The sequence below is a fragment of the Saccopteryx bilineata genome, chromosome 6, assembly GCF_036850765.1.
Source record: "Saccopteryx bilineata isolate mSacBil1 chromosome 6, mSacBil1_pri_phased_curated, whole genome shotgun sequence".
Classification (NCBI taxonomy): domain Eukaryota; kingdom Metazoa; phylum Chordata; class Mammalia; order Chiroptera; family Emballonuridae; genus Saccopteryx; species Saccopteryx bilineata.
In genome coordinates, this window is record NC_089495.1 from 192,340,969 (window position 1) to 192,362,237 (window position 21,269).

At 41.1% G+C, this 21,269-nt stretch overlaps 1 protein-coding gene across 1 annotated transcript in view; it reads left to right on the forward strand.

Annotated features, from left to right (window-relative positions):
• Window positions 1-21,269, forward strand: part of ZNFX1 (zinc finger NFX1-type containing 1) — a 44,652-nt gene that overhangs the window by 7,317 nt on the left and 16,066 nt on the right. Inside the window, exons 3-6 of the mRNA XM_066237320.1 lie at window positions 2,554-4,362; window positions 19,080-19,211; window positions 20,113-20,261; window positions 20,873-21,022. Of these exons, the coding sequence (XP_066093417.1) occupies window positions 2,554-4,362; window positions 19,080-19,211; window positions 20,113-20,261; window positions 20,873-21,022 (2,240 nt within the window). The remainder of the gene's footprint in view (window positions 1-2,553; window positions 4,363-19,079; window positions 19,212-20,112; window positions 20,262-20,872; window positions 21,023-21,269) is intronic.

Genomic DNA, 21,269 nt, shown 5'->3' on the forward strand with positions numbered 1-21,269 from the left:
TGGTTTTTTTTAAAACTTAGCATTAGCAGTGCCTTTTTTTTTTTTTTTACAGAGACAGAGGGAGAGTCAGAGAGAGCGATAGAGACAGACAAACAGGAACGGAGAGATGAGAAGCATCAATCATTTGTTCTTCGTTGCACATTGCGACACCTTAGTTGTTCATTGCCCTCTCACATGTGCCTTGACCGTAGGGCTACAGTAGACCGAGTAACCCCTTGCCCAAGCCAGTGACCTTGGGTCCAAGCTGGTGAGCTTTTGCTCTAACCTAATGAACCTGTGCTAAAGCTGGTGACCTCGAGGTCTTGAACCTCCGCATCCCAGTCCGACGCTCTGTCCGTTGCGCCACCACCTGGTCAGGCTAAATGAAAGTTTTTTTATATTTCAAGGACTGCACTATACTAAGCATTTTTTAACATTAAAATTTTTTTTAATTAGTTTTAGAGAAGAAAGGAGGAAGAGAGAGAAATCACTTCCACTTATTTGTGCCCTCATTGGTTGATTTATTTATTTATTTTTTATTGTGAGAGAAAGGGAGGGAATAGCAGGAAGCTTCAACTAGTAGTTGTTGCTTCTTTTTTAATGTGCCTTGACTGGGCAAGCCCAGGGTTTTGAACTGGCGACCTTAGCATTCCAGGCCTCATTGGTTGATTCTTTTATATGCCCCCACCAGGGACCAAATCTGCAACCTTGTCGTAGAGTGGGAGAACACTCGAACCAACTGAGCTGCCCATCCAGTGCCAAATCTTGTAAACATTAAATCTTTACAGCAACCCAGATACTGAGGCTTAGAGAAATTGTACAGCTTGGTCGAGGTAATACAGTGAGGAAGTGCCAAGGTTAATATTTGAACCAGGTCTGTTTATCTCTGAAATTCATGCACTAGTTATTGTTTTGTACTGGCAAGAAACTAGAAACAATGAGCTAGTTTGACTTCTGGTGGCATAGTGGCTAGACTGTCAACTTAGAATGCTGATGTCACAGTTTAAAACCCTGGGTTTGCCTGGTCAAGGCACTTACGAAAAGCAACTAGTGAGTTGATGCTTCCTACTTTCCCCTCACCCCCGCCCCTCCTCTCTCTTTCTTCTCTCTCTAAAAAAAAAAAAAAATCATGGCCCTGGCCCAGTGATACACACACGTCCTCACAAGTTGGGATTATTTCAGAGAGTCAGAAAGATCAGCTCATTGCATTTTCTTTTTAAGATTTACTCATTTTTCCCCCCTCTTTTTCCAAGTGAGAAGAGGGTGGATAGAGAGACAGGCTCTTTCATGGGTCCCACCAGGATCCACCCAGAAACTCCAGTCTGGGACTGATGCTCTGCCCATCTGGGGCCATGGTGACAACCGAGCTATTTTTAGCACCTGAGGTGGAGGAGGCTCCATGAAGCCATCCTCAGCACCCAGGGCTGATGAGCTCAAACCAGTTGAGTCAGGACTAGGGGAGGGGAATTGATAGAGAAGGGGGAAGGGTGGAGAAGCAGATGGTTGCTTCTCCTGTGTGCCCTAGCCAGGAACTGAACCCGGGACATCCATACTCCAGGCCAATGCTCTACCACTGAGCCAACCGGCCAAGGCCTAGGATATATATATATTTTTTTTTTTTTTTTTTGGTATTTTTCTGAAGCTGGAAACGGGGAGGCAGTCAGACAGACTCCCGCATGCGTCCGACCGGGATCCACCCGGCATGCCCACCAGGGGGCGATGCTCTGCCCATCCGGGGCGTTGCTCTGTCGGGACCAGAGCCACTTTAGCGCCTGGGGCAGAGGCCAAGGAGCCATCCCCAGCGCACGGGCCATCTTTTGCTCCAATGGAGCCTTGGCTGCGGGAGGGGAAGAGAGAGACAGAGAGGAAGGAGAGGGGGAGGGGTGGAGAAGCAGATGAGCGCCTCTCCTGTGTGCCCTGGCCAGGAATCGAACCCGGGACTTCCGCACGCCAGGCCAACGCTCTACCACTGAGCCAACTGGCCAGGGCTGCCTAGCATATTTTTTAATTAAGAAACAATTTTATAGAACAGGATTTTTTTTTATTGAGTTGAGGTGACACTGGTTAACATAATTATACAGGTTTCAGATGCCCAATTTGTGATAATTAAACGATATACTATAAGAAGTTATTCTCCAGCATGTATTAGGTGCTCAACAAATGTTTATTCCTTTTCCCTTTTGCACGTTTGTATATATTTATGATATAGAGAACACTATAGTAATCTATTTTACATTTACTAAGTGACTTGGTAGAAAACCTTATTTCTCTTCAAATAAAACCTAAGCTTGGCCTGACCTGTGGTGGCATAGTGGCTAAAGCGTTGACCTGGAATGCTGAGGTTGCCGATTCAAAACCCTGGGCTTGCCTGGTCAAGGCACATATGGGAGTTGATGCTTCCTGCTCCTCCCCCTGTTCTCTGTCTCTCTCCAATAAAAATGGATAAATAAAGTCTTTAAAAAAAAAACTAAGCCCCTTGGTTGTCTTGGAAAATGAGAAAATGTTTATTGTTGTCCTACTGGGTTTCCTTGCACAGTGATTTATGTGCTTACCCAGTATTCCCATTGTCTTTAGGGCCTATGGATGGAGAACTACCACCAAGAGCTAGAAATCAGGCCAATAATCTACCAGCCAATGCTCTCAGAGGAGGAGCCAACCAGTTAGGAAGGCATCCGAGAGCCAACAACCATCCTGTCCCTTATCAGCAAAGAGAAGAGAGGTTTGCAGCCATGGGAAGGAACCCTCATCCAGAAAGGAGGAACCGTGGGGGACATGCCAATGATGAACCTAGAGGCCAAAGACATGGTCAGGAGAATGACACCAGGCAGAGAAATGGCAATCAGGAGGGAAGGAACCGCAGACCACCTTGGTCTGATGAAAACTTCCAACAGTGGCGGAGCCCCCACCAGAAGCCTGCAGAACAGCCACAGCAGGTAAAGAAACTGGGCTATAAGTTCCTAGAAAGTCTTCTGCAAAAAGACCCCTCTGAGGTGGTCATCACACTTGCCACAAGTTCAGGACTGAAGGAACTTTTGTCTCATTCTTTCATGAAACCCAACTTCCTTGAGCTCATTTGCCAGGTTCTTCGGAAGGCATGCAGTTCCAAAATGGATCGCCAGAGTGTTCTCCATGTCCTGGGCATATTGAAGAACTCAAAATTCCTTAAAGTTTGCCTGCCAACTTATGTGGTAGGGATGGTCACTGAGTCCGCCCCTGACGTTCGAAACCAGTATCCAGAACACATCAGCAACATCATCTCCCTCCTCCAGGACCTTGTAAGTGTCTTTCCTGCCAGCTCTGTGCAGGAAACGTCCATGCTCATTTCCCTCCTGCCAGCTTCTCTTAATGTTTTGAGAGCCTCTGGTGTTAACATAAAAGAGGAGACTGAGAAAAACCTGGAGAAGGTGCAGACCATCATTGAACATTTGCAGGAAAAGAGGCGAGAGGGCACTTTAAGAGTGGACACCTACACTTTAGTACAGCCTAAGGCAGAAGACCATGTTGAGAGCTACCGGACCATGCCTATTTACCCTACCTACAATGAAGTGCACTTGGATGAGAAGCCGTTCCTGCGTCCCAACATCATTTCTGGAAAATATGAGAGCACTGCTGTCTATTTGGATACGCACTTCCGACTCCTGAGAGAAGATTTTGTCAGACCCCTACGAGAAGGCATTTTGGAACTTCTCCAGAGCTTTGAGGACCAAGGCCTGAGGAAGAGAAAATTTGACGACATCCGAATATACTTTGATACCAGGATTATCACCCCTGTATGTTCATCATCAGGCATTGTCTATAAGGTGCAGTTTGACACAAAACCACTGAAGTATGTTCGCTGGCAGAATTCCAAGCGATTGCTCTATGGGTCCTTGGTGTGCATGTCCAAGGACAATTTTGAGACATTTCTTTTTGCCACAGTGTCTAACCGGGAACAGGAGGAGCTCTGCCGAGGATTTGTCCAGCTCTGCTTCAATGAGCAGAGCCAACAGCTGCTAGCAGAGGTCCAGCCCTCTGACTCTTTCCTCATGGTGGAAACAACTGCATACTTCGAGGCCTATAGGCATGTCCTGGAAGGACTCCAGGAGATCCAAGAGGAAGACGTCCCCTTCCAGAGAAACATTGTGGAGTGTGACTCTTATGTGACACAGCCAGTGTACTTGCTGATGGGAGGCAGATATGATTTCATACCCTTGTTAAAGAATCCCTCAGCCACCGGGGAATCTCTGAGGAATGCCGAGGGCTCGAGATACCTCAGAGTTAATGTCTTAGACCCCAGCCAGTGGCCCTCCAAAGAAGCCCTGAAGCTGGATGACTCCCAGATGGAAGCTTTGCAGTTTGCTCTCACAAGGGAACTGGCTATTATTCAAGGACCTCCTGGAACAGGTAAGAGAATTTTTCAGAGTACATGTCATCTGCCTTAGGAGATAGGAGAGGAAGGCTAGACTCTAGTTTTCTAGAATGTCTTGATTTGAAATGTTCCCATGTGAGTGTGGGAGAAGGTAGAAGGGTACGGGGGATAGATGGTGATGGAAGGAGACTTGACTTGGGGTGGTGAACACAGCACACTATACAGGTGATGTATTATAGAATTATGCACCTGAAACCTATATAACTTTATTAACCAATGTCACACTAACAAATTCAGTTTTTAAAAAAACAAATAGTCCCATGAAATGGGCATCAAACTTTTTTTATAAAGTTGCTGCTTATGGTGATTTTCCAGTGGGGACCCATTGGTATGCATAGTAGTAAACAAAAATTACTAAGGTTAGAAAAGATTGCTAATGGGCAAACTTCACAAGATGCATTACCTCTGTTTCATCAAAGGCTATATTAATTTGTTTGATTTTTATATTACTTTTAATTAATATCAAGTACAATAGGTCCTTGAATAATATTATTTCATTCAACATCATTTTGTTAATAACATTGATGAGGAGGAAAAATAAGATTCCAGGCCAGGGCCATTGTGGAGTTTGTACAATCTCCGTGTCTGTGTGGGTTTTCTCCAGGGACTTCATATTCCTCCCACATCCCAAAGATGTGCACGTGAGATGAATTGGCATGTCTACATTGTCCCAGTATGAATGAGTTTGAGTGCACCCTTTGTGATGGAAGGGTGTCCTGTCCAAGGTGGCTTCTGCCTTGCACCCTGACCTGCCACAGTTTACTCTAGCCACCCCAGACCCTAAACTGGAATAAGTGGGTTGGAAAAGAATTCTTTTACTTGTTTTTATTCATCTTATTTTATTAATCTTGTTTTTAAATATATGAATAGCTCACAAAATACTCACATCAGGAATATTTTGGGGTCTTTATATAGAAGTTTGTTGATGTTTTTGTGACCAGAAATATACCATAGAAACTTAATCTTGTTTTTATTTCAGCCTATGGGAACATTGGTTTTATTATACGTTATTTCATTAAAAACTCAGTTTCCAAGAACCTATCAACAATGTGGTCTTTTTGTTTTGTTTTTTTATTGAGAGCAGGGGAGGGCAGAGAGACAGGCTCCTGCATGCACACCCTGAACAGGAGCCCACCCGGCAAGCCTCCTACTGAGTGATGCTCTACCCATCTAGGGCTTTTGCTTCATTGCTTGGCAACTGAGCTACATTTAGCAATAACAGAGGAGGCCATGGAGTCATCCTCAGTGCCCAGGGCCAGCTTGCTCGAACCACGAGCCATGGCTGTGGTAGGAGAAGAGAGAGAGTGAAGGGGAAGGAAGAGGGGAGGAGAAGTAGATGGTCTCTTCTTCTGTGTGCCCTGACTGGGAATTGAACCCAGGACATCCACACGCCGGGCTGACACTCTACCACTAAGCCAGGGCCAAACTTATAAATGTTAAGTGAGGAATTACTGTATATATAATATTAATAGCACTATGTGCCAAATACTGTTTATATGCTTTACATATGTTAACTCATTGCATCTTCACAATAACTCAGTGAGGCAGAAACCATTCCATTTTAAGATGAAAAAACTAAGGCAAAGAGAGTTTGAATAATGTGTTGAAGCTCACACTGGTGGTTAGTGATAGATCTAGAACTTGAACTCAGGCATTTTGGGTCTAGAGTCCTGGCTTCCCTATATTATACTTGATTCTGATGGAATTATACTTCCCTATACCCTTCTTCTCATGTACCATTCTCTAATCCTACCCTGAGATGATAACTACTATTAGTAGTTTGATGTGTATTTTTCCAGATACTCTCCAAGTATTTTTTTAATAACAAAAATGGGATCATGTTTCTTTTTCCTATTTGTATTTTTCTGAAGTTAGAAGTGGGGAGGCAGTCAGACAGACTACTGCCTGTGCCCAACTGGGATCCACCAGGCATGCCCAAGAGGGAGCAATGCTCTGCCCATCTGGGACGTTGCTCTGTTGCAACCAGAGCCATTCTATCACCTGAGGTGGAGGCCATGGAGCCATCCTCAACTCCCAGGCCAACTTTCTCCAGTGGAGCTTTGGCTGCAGGAGGGGAAGAGAGAGATTGAGAGGAAGGAGAGGGGGAAGGGTGGAGAAGCAGATGGGCGCTTCTCCTTTGTGCCCTGACAGGGAGTCGAACCTGGGACTTTCGCACACTGGGCTGATGCTCTACCGCTGAGCCAACCAGCCAGGACCTGAGATCATGTTCTTTTATTGACCTATAATTTATGTAGTATATATAAATAATATATTATGGACATTTTTACAGTTACATTTAGAAATGTACCTTACTCTACTGTGCCTGCAATCACTGCAGGGTATGAATGGACCATACATTACCTATATATTTCTTTCAATATTACATCAGTGCTATAATAAATATCTGAATGTCTAGGTCTGTGTGTTTATCTTTGGGTACTCTGCTTATTTTTCTGTAATTTTTTTCCCTAATGTGGGAATTCACATTAATTGTTATACTAGGTACTGCTAATTACTCTCCCAAAATGATATACAAAAACAGAAAGAGGTCTTTTTTTTTTTTTTTTTGTATTTTTCTGAAGTTGGAAACGGGGAGGCAGTCAGACAGACTCCCGCATGCGCCCCACCGGGATCCATTCGGCATGCCCACCAGAGGAAGATGCTCTGCCCATCTGGGGCATCGCTCTGTTGCATCCAGAGTCATTCTAGCGCCTGAGGCAGAGGCCAGAGAGCCATCCCCAGCGCCAGGGCCAATTTTGCTCCAATAGAGCCTTGGCTGCGGGAGGAGAAGAGAGAGACAGAGAGGAAGGAGAGGGGGAGGGGTGGAGAAGCAGATGGGCGTTTCTCCTGTGTGCCCTGGCCAGGAATCGAACCTGGGACTCCTGCACGCCAGGCCGATGTTCTACCACTGAGCCAACCGGCCAGGGCCCAGGAAGAGGTCTCTTAAAAACACTAATTAAAGTAATGGCAACTTATGATAAAAAGTTAATGTTACAGTTGGAAAGTTCTTTCTAATAAGAAACACCTATATAATGAAAAAATATGCATAAAGTGATATTTTGCCTGGCCTGTAGTGGTGCAGTGGATGGAGCACCAACTTGTAATGCTGAGGTTGCCATTTGAAACCTTGGGTTTACCTGGTCAAAGCACATACAACAAGCATCCGATGAACAGCTAGAGTGAAGTAACTACTTATTGCCCCCCACCCAGTAAAATCAATAAATATAATATTAAAAAGAAAAAGTGATGTTTTGAGAGTTTTGACAAAAGTACCAGTTTGTACTCTCACCAAGAGTGAAGTAGTGTTAGCATTTCCTTACATCCTTTCGGTATTATTGTATGTTATTGTTCCTTTTTGCTGATGAGCAGTTTCTGCTGATCTGCGAGGTTAAAATTTTTGGTTCATTATTAATTTTATGTTTTGGGTTTTTTGTTTTGTTTTGTTTTAAGAAATATACATGTGATAACAGCTTCAGTGAATAAGCCTCTGCTTCTCCTCCTTTGCATGAAACTTGGCCTTGAGGCAAATCTTTCTGTTTTTTAAATATTTTTTAACTGATTGATTTTAGTTAGAGATGTAACGGGGAGGGGAGAGAGACAGGAATGTCACTCTGTTCCTGTGTGTGCCCTGACCGAGAATTGAACCCGTAACCTCTGTGCTTTGGGATGACTCTCTTAACCAACTGAGCTATTCAGCCAGGGCTAATTTTATGTTTTATTAAAAAATGGTTAAAAAAAATTTTAAGTCTCTCCCTCCTCCTACCACCTCACTCAGTTCCCTTCTCTAAAGCAGTGTTATCTTCCTGTGTATCCTTCCAGAGATACTGTTATAAATATTCAAGGAAATGCATACTTATATTCATTTCCCCCCACTTTTTTTAAACCCACTATGCTAGGAACACTTTTTGCATGTTGTTTTGCTCACTTATAAAATATAATGGTGATACTTTCATACTAGTACATAAGTAGTGTCTCACTCTTGTTTATGTGACTTTATTATATTCCATTATGTGGATAGTTCATAATCTCTAACCAGTTCCTTGTGGATTTTCTTGTACAAACATTTCAGTAAACAACCTTGTTTGTGAGTCAATTCACACACAAATAGAATATATCCAGAAGAGAAATTTCTAACTGAATTTATAATTTTAATAAGTACTGTATTGTCAAATTGCCCTCTAGAAATGTATACCACAGTGGTTAATTTGTATTCTTTTAATTAAAAATTAGGTTTAAATATTCTTTATTGTGTTCATTAGCTATTTATATAACTGCTGCTGTGGATTGCCTTTTCGAATTTGTCCTTATTTCTATCCAATGGCATTTCATATTGATTTGTAGAAGCTGTTTGTATGTTTAAAATATTTGTGTTGCAAATAATTTTTCCTAATGTTACCACTGAATTAGAATTCTTTAGTTCCAGGTACAGTAATCAGTTTAGGCTAGCTTAAACCCCTCCCCCCAAACACACTCTCTCTCTCTCTCTCTCTCTCTCTCTCTCTCTCACACACACACACACACACACACACACACACAGCTACTAGGAAAGAACCTATGTATGCGTATAAGAGGGAAGTAGTTAGGGGGGTCATTTTTGAGGTGGAAATCCCAAAAAGTACCCATTCCAATTAAAAAGATTTTCTTTCCAAGATTCTTTTTATCCATCCAGTCCTCCAAACTAGAAGCCTGGGAGTTATCCTTTTCTGCTCCCCACGCCAGCCAAACCATTAGGAAGTTCCAAGCAATTTTTTTTTTTTTTTTCATTTTTCCGAAGCTGGAAACGGGGAGGCAGTCAGACAGACTCCTGCATGCGCCCAACTGGGATCCACCCAGCATGCCCACCAGGGGGCGATGTTCTGCCCCTCTGGGGCGTTCGCTCTGTTGAATCCAGAGCCATTCTAGCACCTGAGGCAGAGGCCACAGAGCCATCCCCAGGGCCCGGGCCATCTTTGCTCCAATGGAGCCTTGGCTGTGAGAGGGGAAGAGAGACAGAGAGGAAGGAGAGGGGGAGGGATGGAGAAGCAGATGGGCGCTTCTCCTGTGTGTCCTGGCCGGAAATCGAACCTGAGACTCCTGCATGCCAGGCCAATGCTCTACCACTGAGCCAACCGGCCAGGGTCACAATTTTTAACCTCTGAAACTTCTCCCTAGTCTGCCTACTTACCTCATCTATACTGCTAGATCCAGGCTTCAGCCTTCACTGATCGGGAAGATAGCAAGAACCTTCCAACTAGTACATCCATAGTCCCTCTTGCCCACTCTTACTCAGTTGTCACTTCCCCAGGGAAGCCTCTTCTAACCTCATTGACTAGGCCAGAATCCCAATTATGTTTTCTTGATACCATTTGTTTCACATTTCCTACATTTGTGGTTTTATATTTATTTGTATGATTATCTTTTTTTCAACAAGTGGTCTCTGTAAGGCCCAGGCAAATAAGAACCATGGCTATTGTGCTCAACTTAACCCAATGCCTGACACCTGTTAGGTACTCAATACATATTATTGGGGGGGGGGGGTGGAGAGAGGAAGGAATTGTTACTTACGCTATAACTGAAATCTTTGATTTTCTTGTATCTCTTCCTCACTCAGCTGCGTTTTTGAGGATAGTGGCTGCCTTCTCAGCCCTGATACAATGTAAAAATTGAGCTGTTTGTAGACTTAATTAATTAATGGATATTTGCAGATAAGCCCACAACTCTTAACTCCAATGTTGATTTCTGTGAATTTTTCCCTCCTATTACAAAGGCAAGTTCACTGAGGCATATTGAAAGCATTTTTAAATAATTTGCCACATGAGATTGGAAACAAATTATATGTCCATCAGTAGGGAACTGGCTAAAAAATACATCTATGAAAAGCAAGAGGGAGGATTCTTTTTATGTACTGATAGAGAACCACTTCCAAGATGCATTAAGTGAAAAAAGCAAGATGTAGAACAGTGAAAATAGTCTGCTGCTCTTTGTATTAAAAAAGAGAGAGAGAGAAATGGCGCCGTGAGGGAGCGCTATCAATAAATCTCCCCAAAATTTCAACAAATTCTTCAACCAGAGACAGAAAAATCTACCCTTGGAGCATCTATAAGTCGCACACACTGAAAACTAAGGTATGATCAAGCGAAAAATTGACTAAATATATAATTAACCCCGAAGGAAATAAGACAGAGAAAGGAACACTCCGCCTTCCTCACTAACCTGAACAAGAGCTGCTTTCACTTGGAACTGAGAGAGAGTGGGAGCTAAGGGGGGCAAAGGGTGTGGAGAAAGCCAGGCTGTGGCACAGACGTCGAAGCCGAGGAAAGACTGTGCCTGCGGTGACCCAGCCAACGCGAGCTAACGCCCGCACCGGACCCTGGCAAAGACGGGCAAGCAGCGGCCACCATTAGCTCCAATATTCTGGTCGGCAAGCACGGATAGTGTGCGAAAGGTTCCTCCTAGCACCCAGGGAGTGGGCGCCCGTGTTCCTGGACAGAGGGGCAGGCCTTTGCGTGGGCTGTGACAAGAATCTCGGTGTGATCCCTGCACCCTGAACAGCAGCACCCGGGGAGTGCGCAAAAGTGAACTTCCCTACGCCCGAACTTCTCCAGGCGGGCAGGGCGCCTCACCCAGCCACTGAAGCTAACATCCCCAGGATGAAAAACAAAATACGAAAGCGTTAGAGGGAGGGGTGCGAAAGCAGCTTGCAGTCTGACTCCGGAGCAGATCTGCAGATCCAATTGCTGAAAGTAGCTTAACCTACAGTCTGCTCATCTCCCAACTGACCTGTGCGGCTCTACCTGACAAGATCTCTCTCAGTTCAGCGATCTGTGACAAGAGGTGTGATATTTTTCAGTGCCTCTTGCTATGCATGTAGGGGTGGGGACAACTTCTGATTGGCAGAGCTCTCATACTCAGGGCTTTACGTTAAAAAGAGGATCTTGGCAGCTTTTAAGACCTCCTGTTCTGCAAGCAGCGACTAGGGCATCTTCTTCCCAGCCAAAACAGGTTACAAATTGCAAAAAAGCCTGGGGAGAGTGGTCCCACAGAGTGCTGAGGCATACTGGACATGCCTGGAGGCGCATAGAAAGGCACCTTGAGAGCAATTGGCTCCCAGCCCCGCCTGATTACACTGGCAGCTCTGACTGACAGAGCCTTACCCATAGCCCTGCGCTGAGTGGGAATAGAGTAGGGATTTGTCAGCTCTTTGAGTCTCTTACTCTACAGACAGAGGCAGTGGCAGTCCCATAGCTGGATCATCAGGCTGCTAATTCAGAAAGGAGAGACTAGGAGAGAGGCTCCAGGAAAATGGACTCTCTCACTGTCGGAGCCTGCAAATACTAACGAGCCTCTACTGCCAATGAGACTGAAGCCTAATATATGACATCGCCATAGAGACTTATCAACTGCAAATCTCTACCTAAGCGTGCCACAGGGCAGAGCCTGGGGTACAGAGTCACCGACCAAGAAGAGGGAGAAGAAAGAAAAAGGAAGAAGATAACCTCTCAAAATCAAGAAAAATCCACAGACTTTATAACTTTTTCCTTTCTTTTTTTTTGTTTCTTTCATCTTCTTGTCTTGATTATTTTCTTTTTCTTCCACCTTGGTCCTTTTATTCTCTACCCGTCTTATTCTTTCCTCTTCTTGAACTACACTACCCATAAGTGTTACATTTCCCATTTTCTTTCTTCCTTTCTCTCTCAGAGGGTTGCACTTCAAAACCCTTAACTCTCTCTCTCTCTCTTTGTTTTTTTCTTCTTTTCTTTTTTTCCTCTTCTTTTCACCCTCTACATTAGTTTCTTCTTTTCTCCTTTACTTTTCTTCTCATTCAGGCCACAGTCATGAACAAATTATTTTATTTGGGACTCAAATTTTTTCTTTGTGGCACTTTGGGTGCTTTTTACTTTGCTTTTTAACTCATTAGCATTCCTCCCAACCCCGGCTCTCCATTCTATCTAGTTTTTGCTCCACTTAATACGATAGTAATTTTTTAATTTTTTTTTCTTTTTCCTGTTTCCCTCTTATCCCTCTCATTATATTTCTTAGTCGATCATCACTTACAAGCAAATCGTTTGTTTTTTTTTTAATTTTTTTTTACAAAGAGAGAGAGAGGGATAGGGACAGACAGGAACGGAGAGATGAGAAGCATCAGTCATTAGTTTTTTGTTGTGCATTGCAGTACCTTAATTGTTCATTGATTGCCTTCTCATATGTGCCTTGACTGTGGGCCTTCATCAGACGGAGTAACCCCTTGCTCAAGCCAGCAACCTTGGGTTCAAGCTGGTGAGCTTTTGCTCAAACCAGATGAGCCCTTGCTCAAGCTGGCAACCTCGGAGTCTCGAACCTGGGTCTTCCACATCCCAGTTCAATGCTCTATCCACTGCGCCACCACCTGGTCAGGCTCATTTTATTCGTAACCCAAATTTTTTCCTTTTTTGCATTTTGTGGGTCCCTATCTCCTTTTTTGCCCCTTTATCACTTCTCCCCAACTTAGGCCCTCCATTATAGGTAGTTTTTGTTCCATTTAGCACAATATAATTCACAGTTCATCACGATTTTTTCTCAAGGAGGAAAGGAGAGGAGAGGAAGGAACAAAAAGGGAAATAATAAATTTTCTTTTTTTTTTTTACTTTTTATCTTTTATTAATTCTCAGTGTTATCAACAAAACCACCCTCAGATGCCATTAAGGAAAAGGAAATCGAATATCATGGATACAAAAGAGAGATGTAGCACAGATAGATGAGGAAAAATCTATGGAGAAAAAAATTTAATACATTGGAAACCTTGGAGCTAAATGACAGAGAATTTAAAATAGAAATCCTAAAAATACTCAGAGATATACAAGAAAACACAGAAAGGCAATTTAGGGAGCTCAGAAAACAACGAACACAAAGAATATATTACCAAGGAAATTGAAAGATAAAAACATACAGAGATGAAAAACTCAATTCATGAACTGAAAAGAACGAGGTAACAAGCTTAGCTAATAGAACAGGCCAGATAGAAGGTAGGATTAGTGACAAGCAACTTGAGGCACAACGGAGAGAAGAAGAAAGAGACTCAAAAATTTTAAAAAATGAGACAGCCCTACAGGAATTGTCTGACTCCATCAAAAAGACTAACACAACAATAATAGGTATATCAGAGAGAGAGAGAAAATGGAATGGAGAACATATTCAAACAAATAATAGACGAAAACTTCCCAAGCCTATGGAAAGAACTAAAGCCTGAAATTCAAGAAGCAAACAGAAAACCGAGTTTTCTTAACCCCAACAAACCTACTCCAAGGCACATCATAATGAAATTGGCACAAACCAGCGACAAAGAAAAAATTCTCAAGGCAGCCAGGGGAGAGAGGAATACAACATATAAAGGAAAGCCCATTAGATTATCATCGGATTTCTCAGCAGAAACTCTACAAGCTAGAAGAGAGTGGACCCCAATATTTAAAGTCCTAAAAGAGAGAACTTTCAGCCAAGAATACTATACCCATCAAAGCTATCCTTCAAATATGAAGGAGAAATAAAAACATTCACAGATACAGAAAAGATGAGGGAATTTATCATCAGAAAACTCCCACTCCAGGAAATACTAAAGGGGATTTTCCAACCAGATACAAAGAACAAAACCGCAAGTAAGAGCTCCACCAAAAATACAATAAAACCAAATTTAAACTGACAACAAAAGCAAAAAAAACAGGGGGAGAGGGTGGAGATTAACAGTAGCAAAGGACGATGGAGTGCAGAAGCACTCATAAGATAGTGTACTACAATGAACATGGTAATTACCCTTTTCATTACTTAATGGTAACCACCCTTGAAAAAACCACCACAGAAGCACATGACTTAAAAAAGGTAGCAACAGAGGAAAGAAGTATGGAATAGAATCAAATAAAAACAAATGATAGAAAAACAAAAGAGAAGAATCAAACAAGATACAAAACTTACAGAAAGCAATTTATAAAATGGCAATAGGGAACCCACAAGTGTCGATAATTACACTAAATGTAAATGGATTAAACTCACCAATAAAAAACACTGAGTAGCAGAATGGATTAAAAAAGAAAATCCAACTGGATGCTGCCTACAAGAAACACATCTAAGCAACAAGGATAAAAAGAAATTCAAAGTGAAAGGCTGGAAAATAATACTCCAAGCAAATAACATCCAAAGAAAAGCAGGTATAGCAATACTCATATCTGATAATGCTGACTACAAGACAGCAAAATTACTGAGAGACAAAAATGGTCATTTCATAATGATTAAGGGGACACTGAATCAAGAAGACATAACAATTCTTAATATATATGCACCAAACCAGGGAGCACCAAAATATGTAAGACAGCTACTTATTGATTTAAAAACAAAAACTGACAAAAATACAATCATACTTGGAGACCTCAATACACCGGTGACGGCTCTAGATCGTTCATCCAAATAGAAAATCAAGAAAGATATATTGGCCTTAAACAAAACACTAGAGCACCTGGATATGATAGACATCTACAGGACATTTTATCCCAAAGCAACAGAGTATACATTTTTCTCTAGTGTACATGGAACATTCTCAAGAATTGACCATATGTTGGGCCACAAAAATAACATCAGCAAATTCAGAAAAATCAAAATTGTACCAAGCATATTTTCTGATCATAAAGCCTTGAAACTAGAGTTCAACTGCAGAAAAGAGGGGAAAAAGCCTCACAAAAATGTGGAAACTAAACAACATACTTTAAAAAATGAATGGGTCAAAGAAGAAATAAGCGCAGAAATCAAAAGATATATACAGACACATGAAAATGACATTATGACATATCAGAATCTCTGGGATGCAGTAATAAGAGGGACGTTCCTATCACTTCAGGCCTATATGAACAAACAAGAGAGAGCCCAAGTAAATCACTTAACTTCACACCTTAAGGAACTAGAAAAACAAGAACAAAGAAAACCCAAAACCAGCGAAAGAAAGGAAATAATAAAAATCAGAGCAGAAATAAGTGAAACAGAACAGAAAAACTATAGAAAAATTAATAAAACAAGAAGCTGGTTCTTTGAAAGATCAACAAAATTGACAAACCCTTGGCAAGACTCACCAAGGAAAAAAGAGAAAGGACTCATATAAACAAAATCCAAAATGAAAAAGGAGAAATCACCACAGAAAACATAGATATACAAAGAATTATTGTAGAATACTACAAAAAACTATGTGCAACTAAATTCAACAATCTAGAAGAAATGGATAAATTCCTAGAACAATATAACCTTCCTAGACTGAGTCAAGAAGAAGCAGAAAGCCTAAACAGACCAATTAGCAGGGAGGAAATAGAAAAAACTATTAAAAACCTCCCCAAAAATAAAAGTCCAGGCCCAGACGGTTATAGTAGTGAATTCTATCAAACATTCAAAGAAGACTTGGTTCCTATTCTACTCAAAGTCTTCCAAAAAATAGAAGAAGAAGCAATACTTCCAAACACATTTTATGAGGCCAACATAACCCTCATACCGAAACCTGGCAAGGATGGCACAAAAAAAAAACTACAGACCAATATCTCTAATGAATACAGATGCTAAAATACTAAAAAAGATACTAGTAAATCGAATACAACAACATATTTAAAAAAATAATACATCATGATCAAGTGGGATTCATCCCAGAATCTCAAGGATGGTTCAACATACGTAAGATGGTTAACGTAATACACCATATCGACAAAACAAAGAACAAAAACCACATGATCTTATCAATAGATGCAGAAAAGGCATTCGATAAAATACAACACAACTTTATGTTTAAGATACTCAACAAAATGGCTATAGAAGGAAAATATCTCAACATGATGAAGGCCATCTATGGTAAACCATCAGCTAATATCATATTAAATGGCATAAAACTGAAGGCTTTCTCCCTTAAATCAGGAATGAGACAGGTTTGTCCACTTTCTCCACTCTTATTTAATGTGGTGCTAGAAGTTCTAGCCAGAGCAATCGGACAAGATAAAGAAATAAAAGGCATCCATATCAAAAAAGAAGTAAAGGTATCACTTTTTGCAGATGATATGGTCCTATACATCGAAAACCCCAAAGACTCCACAAAAAGATTACTAGAAACAATAAGCCAATACAGTAAGGTCGCAGGATACAAAATCAATATACAAAAATCCATAGCCTTTCTATATGCCAACAATGAAACATTAGAAAACGAACTCAAAAAAATAATCCCCTTCACAATTGCAACAAAAAATAAATAAAATACCTAGGAATAAACATAACAAAGAATGTAAAGGACCCATATAACAAAAACTACAGAGTATTGTTAAGGGAAATTGAAAAAGATACAATGAGATGGAAAAATATTTCTTGTTTTTGGATAGGAAGAATAAATATAATCAAAATGGCCATATTACCTGAAGCAATATACAAATTTAATGCAATTCCCATCAAAATTCCAATGACATTTTTTAAAGAAATGGAACTAAAAATCATCAGATTTATATGGAACTATAAAAAACCCCAAATAGCCAAAGCAATCCTAAGGAAAAAGAATGAAGCTGGGGGCATTACAATACCTGACTTCAAACTATATTATAGAGCCATGACAATCAAAACAGCATGGTATTGGCAGAAAAATAGACACTCAAACCAATGGAAAAGAATAGAAAGTCCAGAAATAAAACCACATATATATGGTCAAATAACTTGCCAACAACACAGAATGGAAAAAAGAAAGCCTCTTCAACAAATGGTGCTGGGAAAACTGGAAAGCCACATGCAAAAGAATGAAACTCAACTACAGTCTGTCCCCTTTTACTAAAATTAATTAAAAATGGGTCAAAGACCTAAATATAAGACCTGAAACAATAAAGTACATAGAAGAAGACATAGGTTCTAAACTCGTAGACCTTGGTTTTAAAGAGCATTTTATGAATTTGACTCCATAGGCAAGAGAAGTGAAGGCAAAGATAAATGAATGAGACTACATCAGACTAAGAAGTTTTTGCTCAGCAAGAGAAACTGACAACAAAAGAAACAGTCAGTCAGCTAAAGGGGAAATGATATTTTCAAACAACAGCTCAGATAAGGACCTAATATCCAAAATATACAAAGAACTCATAAAACTCAACAACAAACAATCCAATTAAAAAAATGGGAAGATGACATGAACAGACACTTCTCCCAGGAAGAAATGCAAATGGCCAACAGATATATGAAAAGATGCTCATCTTCATTAGCTATTAAAGAAATGCAAATCAAAACTACAATGAGATACCACCTCACACCTGTTAGATTAGCTATTATCAACAAGACAGGTAAAAGCAAATGTTGGAGAGGCTGTGGAGAAAAAGGAACCCTCATTCACTGTTGGTGGGACTGTAAAGTAGTACAACCATTATGGAAGAAAGTATGGTGGTTCCTCAAAAAACTGAAAATAGAACTACCTTATGACCCAGCAATCCCTCTACTGGGTATATACCCCAAAAACTCAGAAACACTGATACGTAAAGACACATGTAGCCCCATGTTCATTGCAGCATTGTTCACAGTGGCCAAGACATGGAAACAACCAAAAAACCCTTCAATAGATGACTGGATAAAGAAGATGTGGCACATATATACTATGGAATACTACTCAGCCATAAGAAATGATGACATCGGATCATTTACAACAAAATGGTTGGATTTTTTTTTTTTTTACAGAGAGAGAGAGAGAGGGATAGATAGGCACAGACAGACAGGAATAGAGAGAGATGAGAAGCATCAATCATCAGTTTTTCGTTGCGACACCTTAGTTGTTCATTAATTGCTTTCTCATATGTGCCTTGACCGTGGGGCTACAGCAGACCGAGTAATCCCTTGCTCAAGCCAGCGACCTTGGGTCCAAGCTGGTGAGCTTAGCTTAAACCAGATGAGCCCACGCTCAAGCTGGCGACCTCAGGGTCTCGAACCTGGGTGCTCCGCATCCCAATCTGACGCTCTATCCACTGCGCCACCGCCTGGTCAGGCTGGTTGGATCTTGATAACATTATACGGAGTGAAATAAGTAAATCAGAAAAAAAACCAAGAACTGCATGATTCCATACATAGGTGGGACATAAAAACGAGACTAAGAGACATGGACAAGAGTGTGGTGGTTGGTGCGGGCAGGGTTGGAGAAAGGAAGGGGGAGGGGAAGAGGCACAAAGAAAACTAGATAGAAGGTGACGGAGGACAATCTGACTTTGGGTGATGGGTATGCAACATAATTGAATGACAAGATAGCCTGGACATGTTTTCTTTGAACATATGTACCCTGATTTATGGATGTCACCCCATTAAAATTAATAAATATTAAAAAAAACTCACTTTAAGAAATCCATGAACAAATATTTCTCTGTCAGAAAAAAAAAGAGAGTTCTCTCCCTTTCTCGCTAAAATAAAAGGAGAAAGAGAAGGCTAGATAAAAATTATATATTCATATTTGTTTATATATACATTGAATAAAGATCTCTGGAGAGTTATACAAGAAACTGGTAGGTAACATTGGTTGCTTTTAAGAGAGGAAATGGGTGGCTGGGGGACAGAAGAGTAAGAGAACTTTTCATAATATACCCATTTGTGCTACTTGGATTTTAAGTCATTTCAATGTGTTATAATAAATGTTTTAAAAAATAATCATTTTCTTTAATTATTCCTTTTAGTAAATCTCTAAATTTTCTAATTCCTTTTTTTTCTTGTTTTTTAGGCAAAACCTATGTGGGTCTAAAAATTGTTCAGGCTCTCCTAACCAATGAGTCTGTTTGGCAAATTAATCGACAGAAGTTCCCCATCTTGGTTGTGTGTTATACTAATCATGCTTTGGACCAATTTTTGGAAGGTAATATCTACACAAAATTGTTTTCTATCAAGACATTTATAGTTGAACCATTAGCAACTTCAGTAGCTTTCTATTGCTCTTTTAATAAAGTCTACAGTCCTAACCATGACATGTAAGACTGTGTTGTGTGCCTAACTCTGAATCTCATCTCCTACCTCTTCCCATTATCTTTAATCCTTTGAATTCCTCAGCTTCTTCCTCTGTTGGTGCTGTTCCCCCGCCTAGAGTGTACTTGTTCTCCCTACCTCTCTGTCTTAATTCCATCCAGCATGGCTGGCTCCAACACTATTCATTCTTTAGATTTCACCTTAAATCTCTGTTCAGGTGTATCTTAATACTGCCCCAAACTAAGGTTAAGTCTCCTTTTGTGGTTTTTCTTCAGAGATACTTAGCACATATGTAACAATTTATTTTCATGTGGCACTCACTACCCTAGACTATAAACACCATGAGGGTTGGTCCTGTTTCTTGCTATATTCACAAATCCTGGCACATAGAACATTTACTAAGAGCTTACTTTTATGTCAAGCTCTAACTAGGAGCTATAAAGATATTCTCTAGTTTATAAGAAGAGAATTACTGTTTTAAATCACAGATGAAGAAACTGAGGATCAAGTGAAGTGACTTGTCCTAGATTATATAGCAATAAGTTGTGGAGCCAATAAGTTGGGTCCCAATTGTCTGATTCTAAAGCCTGTGCTCTTAAGCACCACACTTTACTGCTCTGCAGCTCATATTATCTGTGGGGCCTTTTTGCTTATTAATGGGGTAGATTTCCTATAAGCACCAGTTTGTTCCCTAAGGGACCAGCTGACACAGCACCCCAAACACATACGGCTCTCAGCTAAGAGACTCCAGCATAGCTCTTCTCAACTCTGCTGTGCTCAACTTTTCTCCACAGGTATCTACAAGTGTCAGAGGACCAGCATCGTGCGGGTAGGTGGAAGAAGCAACAGTGACATCTTGAAGCAGTTCACCCTGAGGGAGCTGAGGAACAAGCGGGAATTTCGCCGAAACCTCCCTATGCACCTCCGAAGGGCCTACATGAATGTAAGTCCCAGCTTGGGATATTGGTGCCTCAAAGGGTAACTAAACAAGATAGTGTTGGCTTTCTGGGTAGGCAGATAAGGAGGTTCCACAAAGCTGTTGAGGACCCAGATTAATTCCAGCATTACATTCTGCTAATTTTGTGGTGTGACCTTTGCCCTTATAATTTAGGGCAGAGAAAGGACAAAGAAAGGCACACTGCTTCCTCTCAACTCCTGTCAGAACCTTAGGCGGATTCCTTCAAACCACCCACAGCACTTCTACTTTAGCCTATTGACCATCTTCTAGCTGGGTAGCCATGTGTCCAACCAAAACTGAGTTATTACTGAGGAAAAATGAGAGAAGTCTCCAACACAGTATCCTTGTCCTGTTTTTCTGTTGTATTTGTTTCCTTGTTGATTGGTAGGAATCTTTTAGACATTTTAGATGCTAAACCTTTGGTTTCAAGACCACAGAGATGTCCTTTGAGAAATTGGTTTGTTGACCTGACCAGTCAGTTTATTTTTTCTCCCTTCATGCTGTTCTTGTCTTAGCTTTGTTTTCCCTCAAAGCAGAGACTGAGTTTGGTGAATGATGATACTTCTTTATCATTTCTTTAACCCTGTTCTTGGCAGATCGTGACACAAATGAAGGAGTCAGAGCAAGAGCTGCATCAAGGGGCCCGGACTCTGGAGTGCACCATGCATGGTGTAGTACAGGAACAGCACCTGCAGAAGTATATTTCTTCCCAGCATTGGAGAAGCCTGATGAATGGACCAATACAGGTATGGGTCATCCTGGGGGGTGCCAGCATCTGTCTTGACTTAATATGTGGAAGGAGCCTTCATCAGAAGTCTAAAGCATTAACTGTTGGTAATCTGATGCTGCCATAATGTTGGAAGTTTTGTTTCATGAGGAGAGAGAGCTGATTATACTAGTCAAGAACAAACTCTGGAAAAAGCCTTCTGGGTTGGAATCCTGGTTTTGCTATGGACAAGTTACTTTTCTGTGCCTGTTTCCTCATTTATAAAG